The sequence below is a fragment of the Nicotiana tomentosiformis genome, chromosome 7 (genome assembly GCF_000390325.3).
Source record: "Nicotiana tomentosiformis chromosome 7, ASM39032v3, whole genome shotgun sequence".
NCBI classification, from domain to species: Eukaryota; Viridiplantae; Streptophyta; class Magnoliopsida; order Solanales; family Solanaceae; genus Nicotiana; species Nicotiana tomentosiformis.
The window spans coordinates 106,894,884-106,909,108 of NC_090818.1; the positions used below are offsets into that span (position 1 = coordinate 106,894,884).

At 37.0% G+C, this 14,225-nt stretch overlaps 2 protein-coding genes across 2 annotated transcripts; both read right to left on the reverse strand.

Annotated features, from left to right (window-relative positions):
* Window positions 1–8,154: 8,154 nt before the first annotated feature.
* On the reverse strand, window positions 8,155–9,421 carry LOC104100719 (probable glutathione S-transferase). Its single transcript, XM_009608023.4, has 2 exons — window positions 8,985–9,421; window positions 8,155–8,682 (listed from the first exon to the last, which is right to left on the reverse strand). The coding sequence occupies exons 1-2, from the start codon at window positions 9,291–9,293 to the stop codon at window positions 8,323–8,325; spliced, it is 669 nt and encodes a 222-aa protein (XP_009606318.1). The 5' UTR covers window positions 9,294–9,421; the 3' UTR covers window positions 8,155–8,322.
* Window positions 9,422–12,454: 3,033 nt separating this feature from the next.
* LOC104100718 (probable glutathione S-transferase) lies at window positions 12,455–13,858 on the reverse strand. The gene is made up of 2 exons (XM_009608022.4): window positions 13,423–13,858; window positions 12,455–12,963 (listed from the first exon to the last, which is right to left on the reverse strand). Exons 1-2 carry the CDS (start codon window positions 13,729–13,731, stop codon window positions 12,607–12,609), a joined length of 666 nt encoding a protein of 221 aa, XP_009606317.1. The 5' UTR covers window positions 13,732–13,858; the 3' UTR covers window positions 12,455–12,606.
* Window positions 13,859–14,225: the final 367 nt, after the last annotated feature.

Genomic DNA, 14,225 nt, shown 5'->3' on the forward strand with positions numbered 1-14,225 from the left:
ACAAATGGGTTAGCATTGAAAATACGGTTTTAACTTCCTAAGGGCACTTAGCAAAGCGAGCGCCAATTTTTCTAGGTGAGGATACCTAGTTTCGGCCTCGCCCAGAGTTCTGCTTACATAGTAGATAGGAAATTGCGTACCTTCTTCTTTCTTGACTAGGACTGCACTTACCGCTATCTCGGATACCACTAAGTACATGTAAAACTATTCATCTGCCTTCGGAGTATGAAGCAAAATCGGGCTTGAAAGGTACCGCTTGAGTTCTTCCAAGGCTTGTTGACACTCCGGGGTCCATGAGAAATTATTTTTCTTCTTCAATAAGGAGAAGAACCGATGGCTCTTGTCGAAGGACCTTGAAATGAACCGGCCCAAAGCGGATATGCGCCCGATTAACCTTTGAACGGCCTTGACATTGCCAATCACTGTAACATCATCTATGGCCTTGATTTTATCGGGGTTGATCTCGATTCCCCGGTTAGACACCATAAATTCGAGATATTTCCTGGATCCGACTCCGAACGCGCATTTCTCCGGGTTCAGCTTCATAATATATTTCTTCAATATGTTAAAGGTTTCCTGTAAATGTTTCAAATGGTCCTCTGCTCGTAGGGACTTAACTAACATATCTTCAATGTAAACCTTCATTGATTTTTCTATTTGTTCTTCGAACATCCGATTTACTAGGCGTTGTAAGTGGCACCGGCTTTTTCTAGTCTGAATGGCATCACGTTATAGCAATAGGTGTCGTACTTAGTGATGAAGGACGTCTTTTCCTGGTCGCCCGGGTCCATCCAAATTTGGTTGTACCCAGAATAGGCATCTAGAAAACAGAGGATCTCGTGGCCGGCCGTCGCATCAATCATGAGATCGATGTTGGGCAGAGGGAAAGAGTCCTTGGGGCATGAATTATTCAAGTCTTTGTAATCTACAAACATTCTTCATTTATTCCTCTTTTTAGGGAATACCACTACGTTTGCTAACCAATCTGGGTACTTAACCTCCCGAATGGACCCTATTTTAAGGAGTTCAGATACCTCGTCTTTGATGAATGCATGCTTGACTTTGGGCTAAGGCCTATTTTTCTGTTTGACCGGGTAGAACTTCGGATCCAGGCTCAGTTTGTGAGTAGTTATTTTCGGCGGGATCCCTGTCATGTCGAGGTAGGACCAAGCGAAACAATCTATGTTAGACATAGGGAATTTAATGATTTTCTTCCTGATCTCGAGATTTAACCCCGTGCCCAGGTATATCTTACGATCGGGCAGGTGCTCGATCAATATGACTTTCTCCCGTTCTTTGACCATTGATTTGGTGGCGTCGGAATCGTCGGGGTCTATGAAAGATCTAGGAAATCTGTAGTCGTCATCCTCACCCATCCCATGCTTCTCTGGTTTGGTCGGGGCCGATGTCGGTGATTGCTATTTAGTTCCTTCCTTGCTAACCAAACTCGGATCCTTTGGTATAGAAAGTGCGGATACCGGAACCACTTCGTTGACCACAAACATCTCATTTGCGGCCCGTTATTCTCCGTAAATTATTTAATCCCTCCTGGCATTGGGAATTTCAACACCTAGTGCAGTGTTGAGGGCACTGCCCTCATTTTGTGAATCCACAGCCTCCCGAACAGAGCGTCGTATCTCATATCTCCTTCGATCACGTAGAACTTTGCTTCTTGAATGGTTCCGTCGTTGTTCACTGGTAGTGTTATCTCCCCATTAGTGGTCTCACATGCCATATTGAATCCGTATAGAACTCGGACTGCAGGCACAAATTTTGTATTGCAGACCCAGTTGTTCTACGACTCTCGATCTGATGATATTGGCGAGATACCTCGATCAATTAACACATGCTTAACTCGAGATTTATTTATTAGTACAAATATTGCCAGTGCATCATTGTGTGGCTGCACGATGCCCTTAGCGTCCTCATCGTTGAAAGATAAGGTTCCTTCTGGCACGTAATCTCAAGTCCGTTTTTCTCTAGTGATAGACACTTTGGTGTGCTTTAACATCGGCCCCTGGGGGACGTCTACCCCACCGATGATCATGTTAATGACATGCTGAGGTTCCTCCGGCTTGATCTGCTTATTAGAGTCCCTATTCTTGAAATGGTTTTTGGCTCGGTCGCTTAGGAACTCTCAGAGATATCCGTTGTTTGATAACCGGGCTACTTCCTCCCTCAATTGTCGGCAATCTTCCGTTATGTGGCCATGAGTGCCGTGATATTTACACATTAGGTTGGGGTCCCTTTGGGCTGGATCAGATTGTGGAGGTTGAGGCCACTTGGTGTCTTTGATGCGTCCGATGGCAGATACGATGGCAGTGGCATCGACGTTGAAGTTGTACTTCGATAACTTTGGCTCTTCCCTAGGTCCTATAGGCCTATCGAAACCGCTTTTGCTCATGAGTACCCGACTATTTTGTCCTCGATCACTTCTCCTTTCACTTCTCACAGGGTTTCGTCCAGACACACTACCTCTTTGGTCTCCATTATATGGTTGATACTAATCCATATTTGATCTCCGTTCACAATCAATGTCTCTCTTGGATTTGTCGATAGCTCTGACAGGATAAACGGACCCAAAAAGGGCCCTAAAGTGATCATCTTCGACCCTAATTTTTGACTGATACCGGTTATGTACGTCGGCCCAAGTCACATTCGGATATTCTATCAGATTTTGCTTCAACTGCTGTGAAGCCAGTGTGCTTCGAGTATTGAGTCCTTGGGTGAAGGCCTGTACGGCCCAATTGTCCGCGACCGGAGGCAGGTAGAGCTGTGCACAATTTGGTAAATACCGAATTACCGTACCGAAACCGAAAATTTTGGTATTTGATATTCGATATTTTGGTATTCGGTATGATATTTGGTTTAAGTTTTAAAAAATATTGGTATTAGGCATGGTATTTGGTATTTTAAAATAAAATACCGAAATATCGATACCGTACCGAAGTATATATTATATTACACAATACACATATTATTAATTATAACATAAATATAAAAATCTAAAATTTTAACTTTTCTTTATTCTCTAAGTTCATCAATTAACTCTAAGCAAGTAACAAGACATTTCTAATGATCAAATCTATTCTTTTATGTATAGTTTTCTCTCTATGGGTTGATATTTGCTAATTTTGAACAAAACTTTTGTCAACAAATATTTTTAGTTTTATACTTTTGAGTACTTTAATTTAGAATACTACAGTCTATGACTCTATGTACTAGTTAGTATTCAAACTGAATAAATCAAAACCGAAAGGAGAAAAACCGAACCATACCGAATTTAATTAGGTACGGTATTAGTATTGCATTTTAAGAAACCGAATATCGAAAATACCAAACGAAAATGTTTAATTATCGTACTGACCAACGAACATCCCTAAAGGCACACGAATTCCCTGAGCATCTCATTATCTTTCTGTTTCACTTTGAAAAGGTCTGACTTCCTGGTCTCGACCTTGATGGCCCCGGCGTTTGCTTTCACGAAGGAGTCTGCAAGCATAGCAAACGAGTCAATAAAATTAGGGGGTAAGTTATGATACCATATCATAGCTCCCTTCGACAAAGTTTCCCCGAATATTTTCAGCATGACGGACCGGATCTCATCATCCTCCAAGTCGTTCCCTTTGATAGTGCATGCGCAGGAGGTCACATGCTCATCTGGGTCAGTTGTTCCGTTGTACTTAGAAATTTCGGGCATATGGAACTTATATGGAATTGGCTTCGGAGTCGTGCTCGGAGGGAAAGGTTTCTAAAAAACCTTTTTGGAATCCAGACCCTTCAATATCGGTGGTGCTCATGGGATTTGGTCACCCTCGAAATGTTGGTTTCCACCTTTTTTTCATTGGACTCGATTTTCTTTTCTTCCGATTCTACCCATTTTTTCAGTTCCTCGAGCATTTTTATGATCTCGGGTGTCACGACCCAAAATTCATAAAGGTCGTGATGGTGCCGGACTCCACTATCAGGCAAGCCAACAATAAATACTTAATTGGGTTCTTATTTTGTTACTTTTGAAATCATGTTTTTCCTTCAATTTAAATCGTAAAAGATGAAGTTTATAAAAATAAATATTAATATCTTTAAAATTTCCAATACATCACAACCCATAATCCTCCCAAAATCCGGTGTCACAAGTGCATGAGCATTAACTAGGAATGTAAAATAAAAAACAACAGCTGTCCGAAATACAAATTAGACAGAAAAAGAAAATACAATACTCTGAGGGAGACTATGTTGGTTGCGAATCATCGTAAATAATGCAGCTCACCCAAGGCCCTGCCATAATAGCGCCTCTGCGCCCGCAAGACCGCTAAACATATGTGTACCTGCACAAAAATGTGCAGCAAGTGTAGCATGAGTACGTAAATCAACGCGGCTCTCATAGTAGCATGAGTACCTACTATGGGCTATAATTAATATACCAATGATATGATTAAGCATGGATCACGTAGAACGGCTGTAAGCCCGATATTATGAAATAAGTAAATAATTCTTTTGTTAACAAGAAATTTTCCAAATTCATTTTCATCATTTTAACAGTTTATATCGCAGGCCAGTGAGGCAATATCAATTATTATAATCTCCGAAGAAATTAATACAATCATGCACAAGTCATGCCGAGGTCGTACAACACGATCCAACAATAAAAATAAAATGTGCACTGCCGAGGGTCGAACTGCGCGAACCATAGATGCATCTATAAATTTTTCCGCTCGCGAATCCTACATGCAACGCGGTCAAATATAAATTTAAGGTAATACCCCACTCGCGCATCATACCTGCGACGCGGCCAAATATAAGTTTAACATTTAAATCATATTTCTTTCTTGATTATTTTCAAAATAAGGGAAATTCAACTTTAAGCTTTTTAAGAAAATTACCCCGCTCGCGAATCATATATACGACGCAGTTACACATAGATTTCTTAAGCTATTATAATATTCCTTAATTCTTTTCGAAATTACGAAGTTCAAATGAAACCTTTTAAATCTTAAATTCTTCAAATTTCCATTCTTTCTAGACAATCATTACTCAACCTCAATCTTGTTTCTTCTCAAGGCAAACAATAACATAAATCGACAACAATGTTAACAAGGCATGATGTAAACCTAGACTACCCGGACATAGGCATAACTAGTAATTACGTACGGACTCTCGTCACCTCGTGCGTATGTAGCCCCCCACAATTGGAAGCATATATTAATTTATTTCACCTATGGGGTTAATTTCCTCTTATAAGGTTAGAAAGGAGACTTACCTCGCTCCGAAGTTCCATAACCGGCTTCCGAGCCCTTCAAACAACTTGAATCGATGCCCAACGCTCTAAAACTAGCCAATGATTATGCAAACCCATTAATATATACTCAAATACTCAATATGTTTCAATTTATAACAATTTCTAACCCCGATCGAAAAGCCGATAAAATCACCCTCGGGCCCACGTGCCCAGATTCCAAAAATATTTGAAGATAAACTTTACCCATAACCTCACGAACTCAAATATATAGTTTATTCTCAATTCCATGCCTAAATTTCGTGGTCAAAAACCAAAAATACCAAATTCTAGGTCTTCTACCAAAACCACCACCATTTATACTAATTTTCATGTTTAAATCCTTATACAAACTATGTATTTAACTTATAATAAGTGGGAATCACTTACCTTGGCATTGATGACGAAGAATGAGCTCCAAACTCGCTCCAAGACCGGCTCTCATGAAGAAAATGGGGTAAAATGAGCCAAGCCCTCGTTTTTAAAGAACACACTGCCCATCCCCGACGTTCGCACCTGCGATACCTTGGCCGCATCTGCGGTCCCGCATCTGCTGAAATCCCATCGCAGGTGCGGCTCCAGCTCGGCCCAACATTCTCGCACCTGCACTCCATGCGGCGCATCTGCGCGTCCGCTCCTGCGTTACTCTCTTCGCACCTGGGCTTTCGCAGGTGCGCAAATCTTTCTGCTCCTGCGGTTCTTAGCAGCCTGCCCTTCCGCTTCTGCGAGCCATTTTCCCGCACCTGCGGACTCGCACTTGCGGCCCTCCTCACGCAGGTGCGGTTACACTATATGCTCAGCCGCTTCAGCCCTTCTTCAAATTCCAAATTCGATCCGCTAACCAGCCGGAATTTACCCGGGGCCCTCGGGATCTTAACCAATTATACCAACACATCCCAAAACATATTACGAACTTAGTCGAGCCTTCAAATCACATCAAACAACGTCGAATTCATGAATTGCATCCCATTCCAAGCCTAATGAACTTTATAATTTCAAACTTCCTCATTCGATGCCGAAACCTATCAAATCATGCCCGATTACCCTAAAAATTTGCACACAATTCGCGTTTGACATTACGGACCTACTCCAACTTCCGAAATCGGATTTTGACCCCGATATCAAAAAGTTCACTTCCGGTCAAACTTCTCAAAAACCTTCAAATTTCTAACTTTACCCAAATGACTCCAAAATGACATCTGGTTCTCCAAATCCACTTCCGGACGCACTCCCAATACCAGAATCACCATACGGAGTTATTTTCAGGCTCGGAATCCCAAACGGACATTGATAATATATAAATACACTTTAACTCAAATTTAAGAAATCCTTCTAAAAATGCCAACTTCCATAATAGGTGCCGAAACGTTCCTGGATCATCCAAAATTCGACCCAGACATACGCCCATGTCCGAAATTGTCATACGAACCTGTTGGAACCTTCAAATCCCGATTCCGAGATTGTTTACTCAAAAATCCAACCTTAGTCAATTCTTCCAACTTAAAGCTTCCGAAATGAGAATTTTTTTTCCAAATCAACTTTAAACTCCCTGAAGCTCAATTCCGACTATGCGTACAAGTCATAATACCTGAAGTGAAGTTGCTCACGACCTCAAACTATTGAACGACGCGCTAGAGCTAAAAATGACCGGTCGCGTCTTTACATCAGGGTTGGTCTCGGGTTCAGCTTCGCTCGGCCTCTCCATAATTGGTTCGTTTATGCGAGTGATATTCCGGGACGGCTCGGGCTCAATTTTGCTGAGGGCGCGACTTTGGTTATGTAGCTGGGCTATCGCTGCCTGTTGGGCCTGCAGCATTTCGAAGATCACTCGCAAGTTGATCTCATCTCCTTACCGCCGTGTGTATTTTGGGATGTCAATCGGACTCCCCCGCGGACGCTGTTCTCAGGATCGGTAGACAGATTCACATTGATTGCCACATGTGAGTTAGCGTTGATAGGGTCCGCGATCGGAACTCCGCTAGGATCGACATGGGGCACCTCGCTACTGGGTACCATATTGTTGTTCTCGCCTCGGTGACCGGACTCAACATCCACGTTTAGAGGTGCAGATTGGGAGTTCGACATTTTGAACTTTGACTTGAAATTGAAGACTCTTCAAAGAACAAGTGTAAAATAGGGTGTGTTATGGAAATTTGTATCAAATTGTCACTATTATCTTTAGTCTCACCATGGGCGCCAAACTGTTTACCCTAAAAAATGAATAATAAATAAATTTGTAAGTGGTTTTAAGGATACGTGGATTAATTCGATACGAATGATAAATTGCATTAGATTAAACAAATAAAGATATAGTAAATTCAAACCACGCGAGGAGGATGATTCCAACCTTGATGAAATATCCACCCTCGATCCGAATTCACAATGGCTAGCACCGACGAACGAGAATAAAAGCTATGAATAATAGTGAAATAATAGTATATTACTTAGGGATGCGTGTTACAAGTATCCAATGAATAATTAGATTCCCCTTTATATAATATGGGAGTTTTACCCTAAGTACAATTTTATAAAAGGTAAAAATCTCCCATTTAACTGATTACTAGATTCCCGTCGGTATGTGCCTAGATCTGCGCCTTGATACCCGGTTGATTGCGGATATCACGGCCTTCCGTTAATCGTGTTCGATCGTCCAATAATGCTCTCCGAAGTCTCTTGAGATTTGGACCGATCCGGGGTCATGGCCTCGTGCCCCCGATGCCTCACTTGGTGAGTCCCTTACCTTGATTATGGTTCCTTGTCATCGCGTTCCTTACTCGATTTTTTTTATCGGAAACCGGGTCGGCTTATGGGTCCAGTTTCAGCCGTATACAATTACTATGAGGGAATTAAATTCCTCAGGGACACGTGAGTTCAGTAGATGAATTAATTCAAGTTCATATTATACTCTGTTTTATTTCCATTTCGAACACAGTAAATAACATACATTGGTCGAGCCAATACGAATGATTCAGTTAAACCGCACTAAATCCACTTCTATTTTATTGCCACACAAAATCTTGGAACTTAAAAGATGAATAAGAAAGTATTCATTTGGGAGCAGAAGCAGCAGCTGCAGCTTGAAAGCGAGCTCTGAAATGGGCAAGCAACTCATCTCTTGGAGGCAGATATTCCTTGTTTTGGCTGCAGTAAATGTATTCATCTCTCCACGCACAAAAATTTGGAAATTTTTCACTTGTCACCAAAACAACTCCAGATGCTTCTTCAAGTACTCCCAGCCAAAGTGCCGCAGCATTTGCGGCAATATCAGCGAATCCAAATTTGTCACCGACAAAGAACTTCTTATTCTTGAGCTCATTATCAAGAACTTTCAGCATCTCACAAACTTGCTCTTTAGCTTTTTCTTGCTCCTCTCCTTTTAGAAAGAAAGATCTCCCCACTGATGTCCCCTGCAAATTTAGAACACTCAAAACTTATATTTCAATAACAATTTATGCAAAATAGGAATTTACCACTACAACAACAACAACCTTCAACCCAAGCAAGTTGGCATCTGTCTGATGATGTTGCCTTATTTGAGCTCATCTAAGTCATATTATACAAAAAAAAAAAAAAAGGTACTAGAAGTTCCTTGTATTTTCTATCGACATACAAATCTCTAACATGGAAAGACTCGTAAAATATGGTAAACGTACTATTACTAAAATATATTCCCAATTAATTGGAATATATAGCACTGAAAAGAATATACCTTTTCTTCAAAAAACTTAGCCCAGAAACGAGCTATAGCACGGTCATAAGGGTCATTAGGCAAGATGGAAGGGCCTTCGAAAGTCTCGTCAATGTATTCAAGAATGAGCATAGACTCAGAAATGGGCTTTCCATTGTGAAATAGCACTGGAATTTTCTTGTGAACAGGGTTTGATCGAAGAAGTAGAGGGCTTTTATTTTGTAGATCTTCTTCTATAAATTCATATTCCACGCCCTTAATCTTAAGAGCCCACTCAACTCTGTGACTAAATGGGCTATACCAAAGACCAAGCAACTTCACTTCTGCCATCTCACAAGTCACAACTTTGGTTCTCTGTGTTTGCTTTACAATGTTGGTTGACGAATTTTATGTGGTGGTTCTGATCTCTCGAACTCTGGTCTTCTTTTATAGAGGTAAAAATTAGGAAGTGTCTGTTTAACCAAGCAAATGCAACTTTTCTTCTTTGACAAGTCAATTTTCTGGTTTGATGCTTCCATATTGACTGGAAGACTAGTACTCACTCACTCCATAAGAATTGACCATTTTACATTTGATACACCTATTAAGGAAATATCAACTCCTATAGAAAAAATATGTATTAATTAAATTAATCTTAATTAATTATTATCTTGATACATTGAAATATGTAAATAAGGGCACACTTTGAAAAAACAAAATTAATTCTTTCTTAATTATGTAAATAGATACTTATTTTGGACCAAAATAAAAAGATAAAATAGAAACTTATTGCGGACAGGAGAGAGTAATAATCACAAGTCTTAAAATTTAAGTAGAAGGTTCTATTCATTTAATAAAATATTTATATCAGTAGATACATTAAATGTATTTGCACGAAAACTTTCACTTAATAATGATTAGTTAGTAATTTGTATTCTCACTGCGAGTAAGTTTTACCGTTAGATTGGTGCTCCACGTTGAGAGTCACTTTGGATTAAACTTCGGATGCCAATTCTTGATTCTCAAATATATATTCTGTGTTGTAGGTATGTTTTTAGTGGTGAGTACACCAACATAGAACTTAAACACAATCTGAGAATTCTTCATCGGCTTTAAACTCTATAGCTTATAGAAAAATTGGCATCCTATAACAACACATAACAGGAATTGGCAATTTTTTAGTTTTATATTAGGTTTGGCAAAGATAGCCCCAAACAATTGGCATTATATAGCCAAATCTTAACAAAACTACTCTCTTTTATATTCTCTCTCAAAAAAAACTACACGCTTATTTTGGCTTCCCATCCCTTTTCTCTCATTGTATTTCTTCTTCTATCTTTTCTCTTTTCTCTCATAATTTAGCAAAAATTCTTGCAAATTATGTTAAAAAAATCAGTGGGATGAAAAAGTAAGGTTGATCTCACATCAGAGAAAATCAGAAGCAAAAACTAAGAGAGAAAAAATATATTTCAACTTTATTTTTATTCTCTCTTCTTTTCTTGGTTGAATTGAATGAGTGGGTATGATTGAAATTAGTTGAAAATACCTAAACGAGGCTATATACAAAATTTGAGCAAGATTAGCAAAAACTAAGAGAAAAAATATATTTCAACTTCGTTTTTCTTCTCTCTTCCTTTTTTTGTTTGGATTGAATGAGTGGGTGTGATTGAAATTGCTTGAAAATGCCTAAACAATGCTATATACAAAATTTGAGCAAGATTAGAAGTGATTTAGACTGGTTTCAGGTAAAAATATCAGACCTAAAAATCCAACTGCGACATGTATATATCACGTTGTATATCATGTACATCAGTGTATATCACACACATATTTTTAAGGACGTCTATGTATATCACTTTGTATATCGTTTATACAACACAATTGTTTATGGACCCCCGTGTATATCACATTGTATATCGTATATATAACACAAATTTTTATGGATATACACAGACACACATGAGATATCACTGATGTACATAGAGATATACACATGTTACAATAGGGGATACACATGTCAAGTCGTCTTGAACTTGAGTTTTCAATCTGAAATGTGTTATACAAAGAAGGAAAATAAAATTTTAATAAATTTGTTTGATATACACATTATTATTATGTTATACACTGTGATATACAAATAATATAATTATTAATTATGATCGAAAAATAAATTTTTTTTATATAGCATGTTTAAGCAAGTTTTAAAATATAAAAATAATAAATATAATTGCGGGAGTAAATAATATTTTGGTATACAAAGAAAATTAATTTTTGATATACACAAAGAAGAAAAGTAAACTTATGATATCTATTTTGGTATACACATGTCTGATGTGCTATACACTGTGATATATAAATAATAAAATATTTTAATTGTGATATACATTGATATAAAGGCAGCAATAACTATATATATAATTTTATATTATCGATATACAAAGAATAATATTATTTATATACAAAGAATGAAAATAAAATTTTAATATACATGTTGATATAGACAAAGAAGAAAAAAAAAGTTGTGATATGCATATTATTATTATGATATATATTTACTAACTATTTGATGCTAATATTTATAACTAGGGCTATTTTCTGCTAATTATATGGGTATGTTATTATACCATGCCAAAACCCCTAGCTTATATATGCCAAAGAGTGTTTTATAAATATTCTCTAATTAAACAAAAGAAATTATAAATTCAAAAGAATTAAAAATTAAGTACAAGATAATTACTAATTTAGTTTTTCATTGTTAAATACAGATCTGGAGATATTTACAATTGGAGAAGATACTCGAAAAACCGCATTCACTGAAATAGAGCATGCTTAATTATGATCTCAGTTTAATGAATCCAAAAGTCAAAGCTAAAGAAATATAATCAGACTACTCTATAACGGTATTTCTATACAACATTCATTATATTCACTATAAAAGCTAAGTTTTTTTTGAAATCGATATTTATATTATATTATAATATATTTTTTCTATAATAGAACTTCACTGTAACAAAAAAAAATTATCGGAACAAAAACAAAGTTGTAGAAAAGTTTGACCATACATGGTTCAAGTGTTGGATGAAGAACTATTGGCATGGTAATCGTAAACTAAGTAGGCGTTTGGACATAAGAACCGTAAAATTCCAAAAAATGGTGAAAATATTTTTCAAGTAAAAATGATATTTGAAATTTAGAGTTATGTTTGGACATAAATTTCAGATTGGGTTGTTTTTGAAGTTTTGTGAGTGAAAATTTTGAAAACAGTTTTTTGAAATTTTTTAAATTTTCAAAAATTTCCAAAATGAACCTTCAAGTGAAAATTGAAAATTTTATGAACAAACGCTGATTTTGAAAAAAGTGAAATTTTTTTGGAAAAAAAGGAAAAAAAAAATGTATGTCCAAAAGTGCTCTAAGATTCATTATATTCTTGTAATTCCCCTCTCTAGGCAAAGCAACCCTACCTAGTTTTTTCCCCTTCAAGATCATGTATATAAGTATTTGTCAGAGAAAAGTAAATAAAATTAAACTCTCGCTGTGAAGGTCCGAGCCACGTTGAATTTATTGTATACAACATTACCATATATTTATACAAAAAAATATTTTGTAGACAAGCTTTATTCCACATACAAGAATCTTAAAAGTTTACAATCAATTCGATAGATATTCATTTAGCAGCAGCCGCAGCTTGAACTTTAGCTTTGAAAAACACAAGCATCATATCCCTATCAGGAAGGTTTTCCTTAACTTCACTACAGCTGAGGTACTCATCTCTCCAAGCACACAAATGGGGAAACTTTTGACTTGTAACTAACACAACCCCTGTTGCTTCTTCAACAATTTCCAACCAAAATGGTATGTAATTTGCAGCTAAATCAACAAATCCAATTTTGTCTCCCCCAAAAAACTTCTTGTCCTTAAGTTCATTGTCAACAATTTTCAGCAGCTCATAAGCTTCTTGTTGTATGCTCTTCTCTTGCTCCTTTCCTTTGCTCCACAGAGCTTTTCCCACTGCTTCCAAACACTGAAAGCACAAAGAAAAACTAAAAAATTCTTAGGATTTATTGCTTGTAATGATAAAGTTCTAACATCATTGTTTGTCCGTTAAAACAATTGGACTTTATCTGTTTTAATTTATAAGGACTATCTTTTGGCACATTAAAGTAACTGAACCATCGTAATTTGCTCAGGGTAAACAAATGACCGAAAGGTCATAACTTTTGGCTCAGAAAATAAAAAAAATCAATCATATAAATATTTTGACTATCCATATTTTATAAAACAAAATACAATCAACAAACATTAAACAAAACAAAAGGAAGAAAATTATCCGACATCGGAACTTTGACTTTTCAATCATTAGTATTGTCTCAGCATTCAGTTACTTTAATATGACAAAGAATAATTTTGTAAAATTCAATGATTATATGTGAAATTAACTAAATAAAAAAATAGAGGCACAGAATTATGGAAATAAACTCGCCTTTCCGTCAAGGAACCTAGCCCAAAAACGTGCAGTGGCTCGTTCATAAGGGTCTTGAGGCAAAATAGAAGGGCCTTCAAAAGTCTCGTCAATGTATTCAAGAATGAGCATAGACTCAGAAATGGGCTTTCCATTGTGAATTAGCACTGGGATTTTTTGGTGAACAGGATTGGATTGAAGAAGCAGAGGACTTTTGTTCTGTAGATCTTCTTCTATAAATTCATACTTCACTCCCTTAACATTTAGAGCCCATTCAACTCTGCGACTATAAGAGCTGCCACTAACACCAAGCAAACTAACTTCTCCCATTTTTTAGAACTTTGTTTCTCGCTTAGCTTGGCTTCAAAACTCACTTTGTTGAAGAATATGTATCTATTTGTTTTGAGGTGGTTTTAGTCCTCTTTTCTATAGTGAGAGATTTAGAATAAGTTTCTTGTCAACAAAGCAAAGCAAGTCCACCAAAATAACCTAGTTGCCTTGTTTGACGTTTGCGTTTGCACTGACGACTTTTCTTGTACCGCAAAAGATATACTCCTACTCTCTCAATGTACTCGTTTGATTGGACACAAAATTATTTATTAAAAAAAGAAGAAATATTTTCAAAGTTTGTCGAATCTCTAAAATAAGGCAAAGACATTAGTGTAACTATAAATAGTTTCATTAAGTGTTAAATAAAAAATTTAGAGTTAAATTATTTCTAAATAAAAAAAATAATATTTTGAGATAAACAAAAAAAGAGAATATGACACACAAATTAGGAAGAAAGGTGCATTACAATATGTAGAATTCAGAAGTAGTTTTTA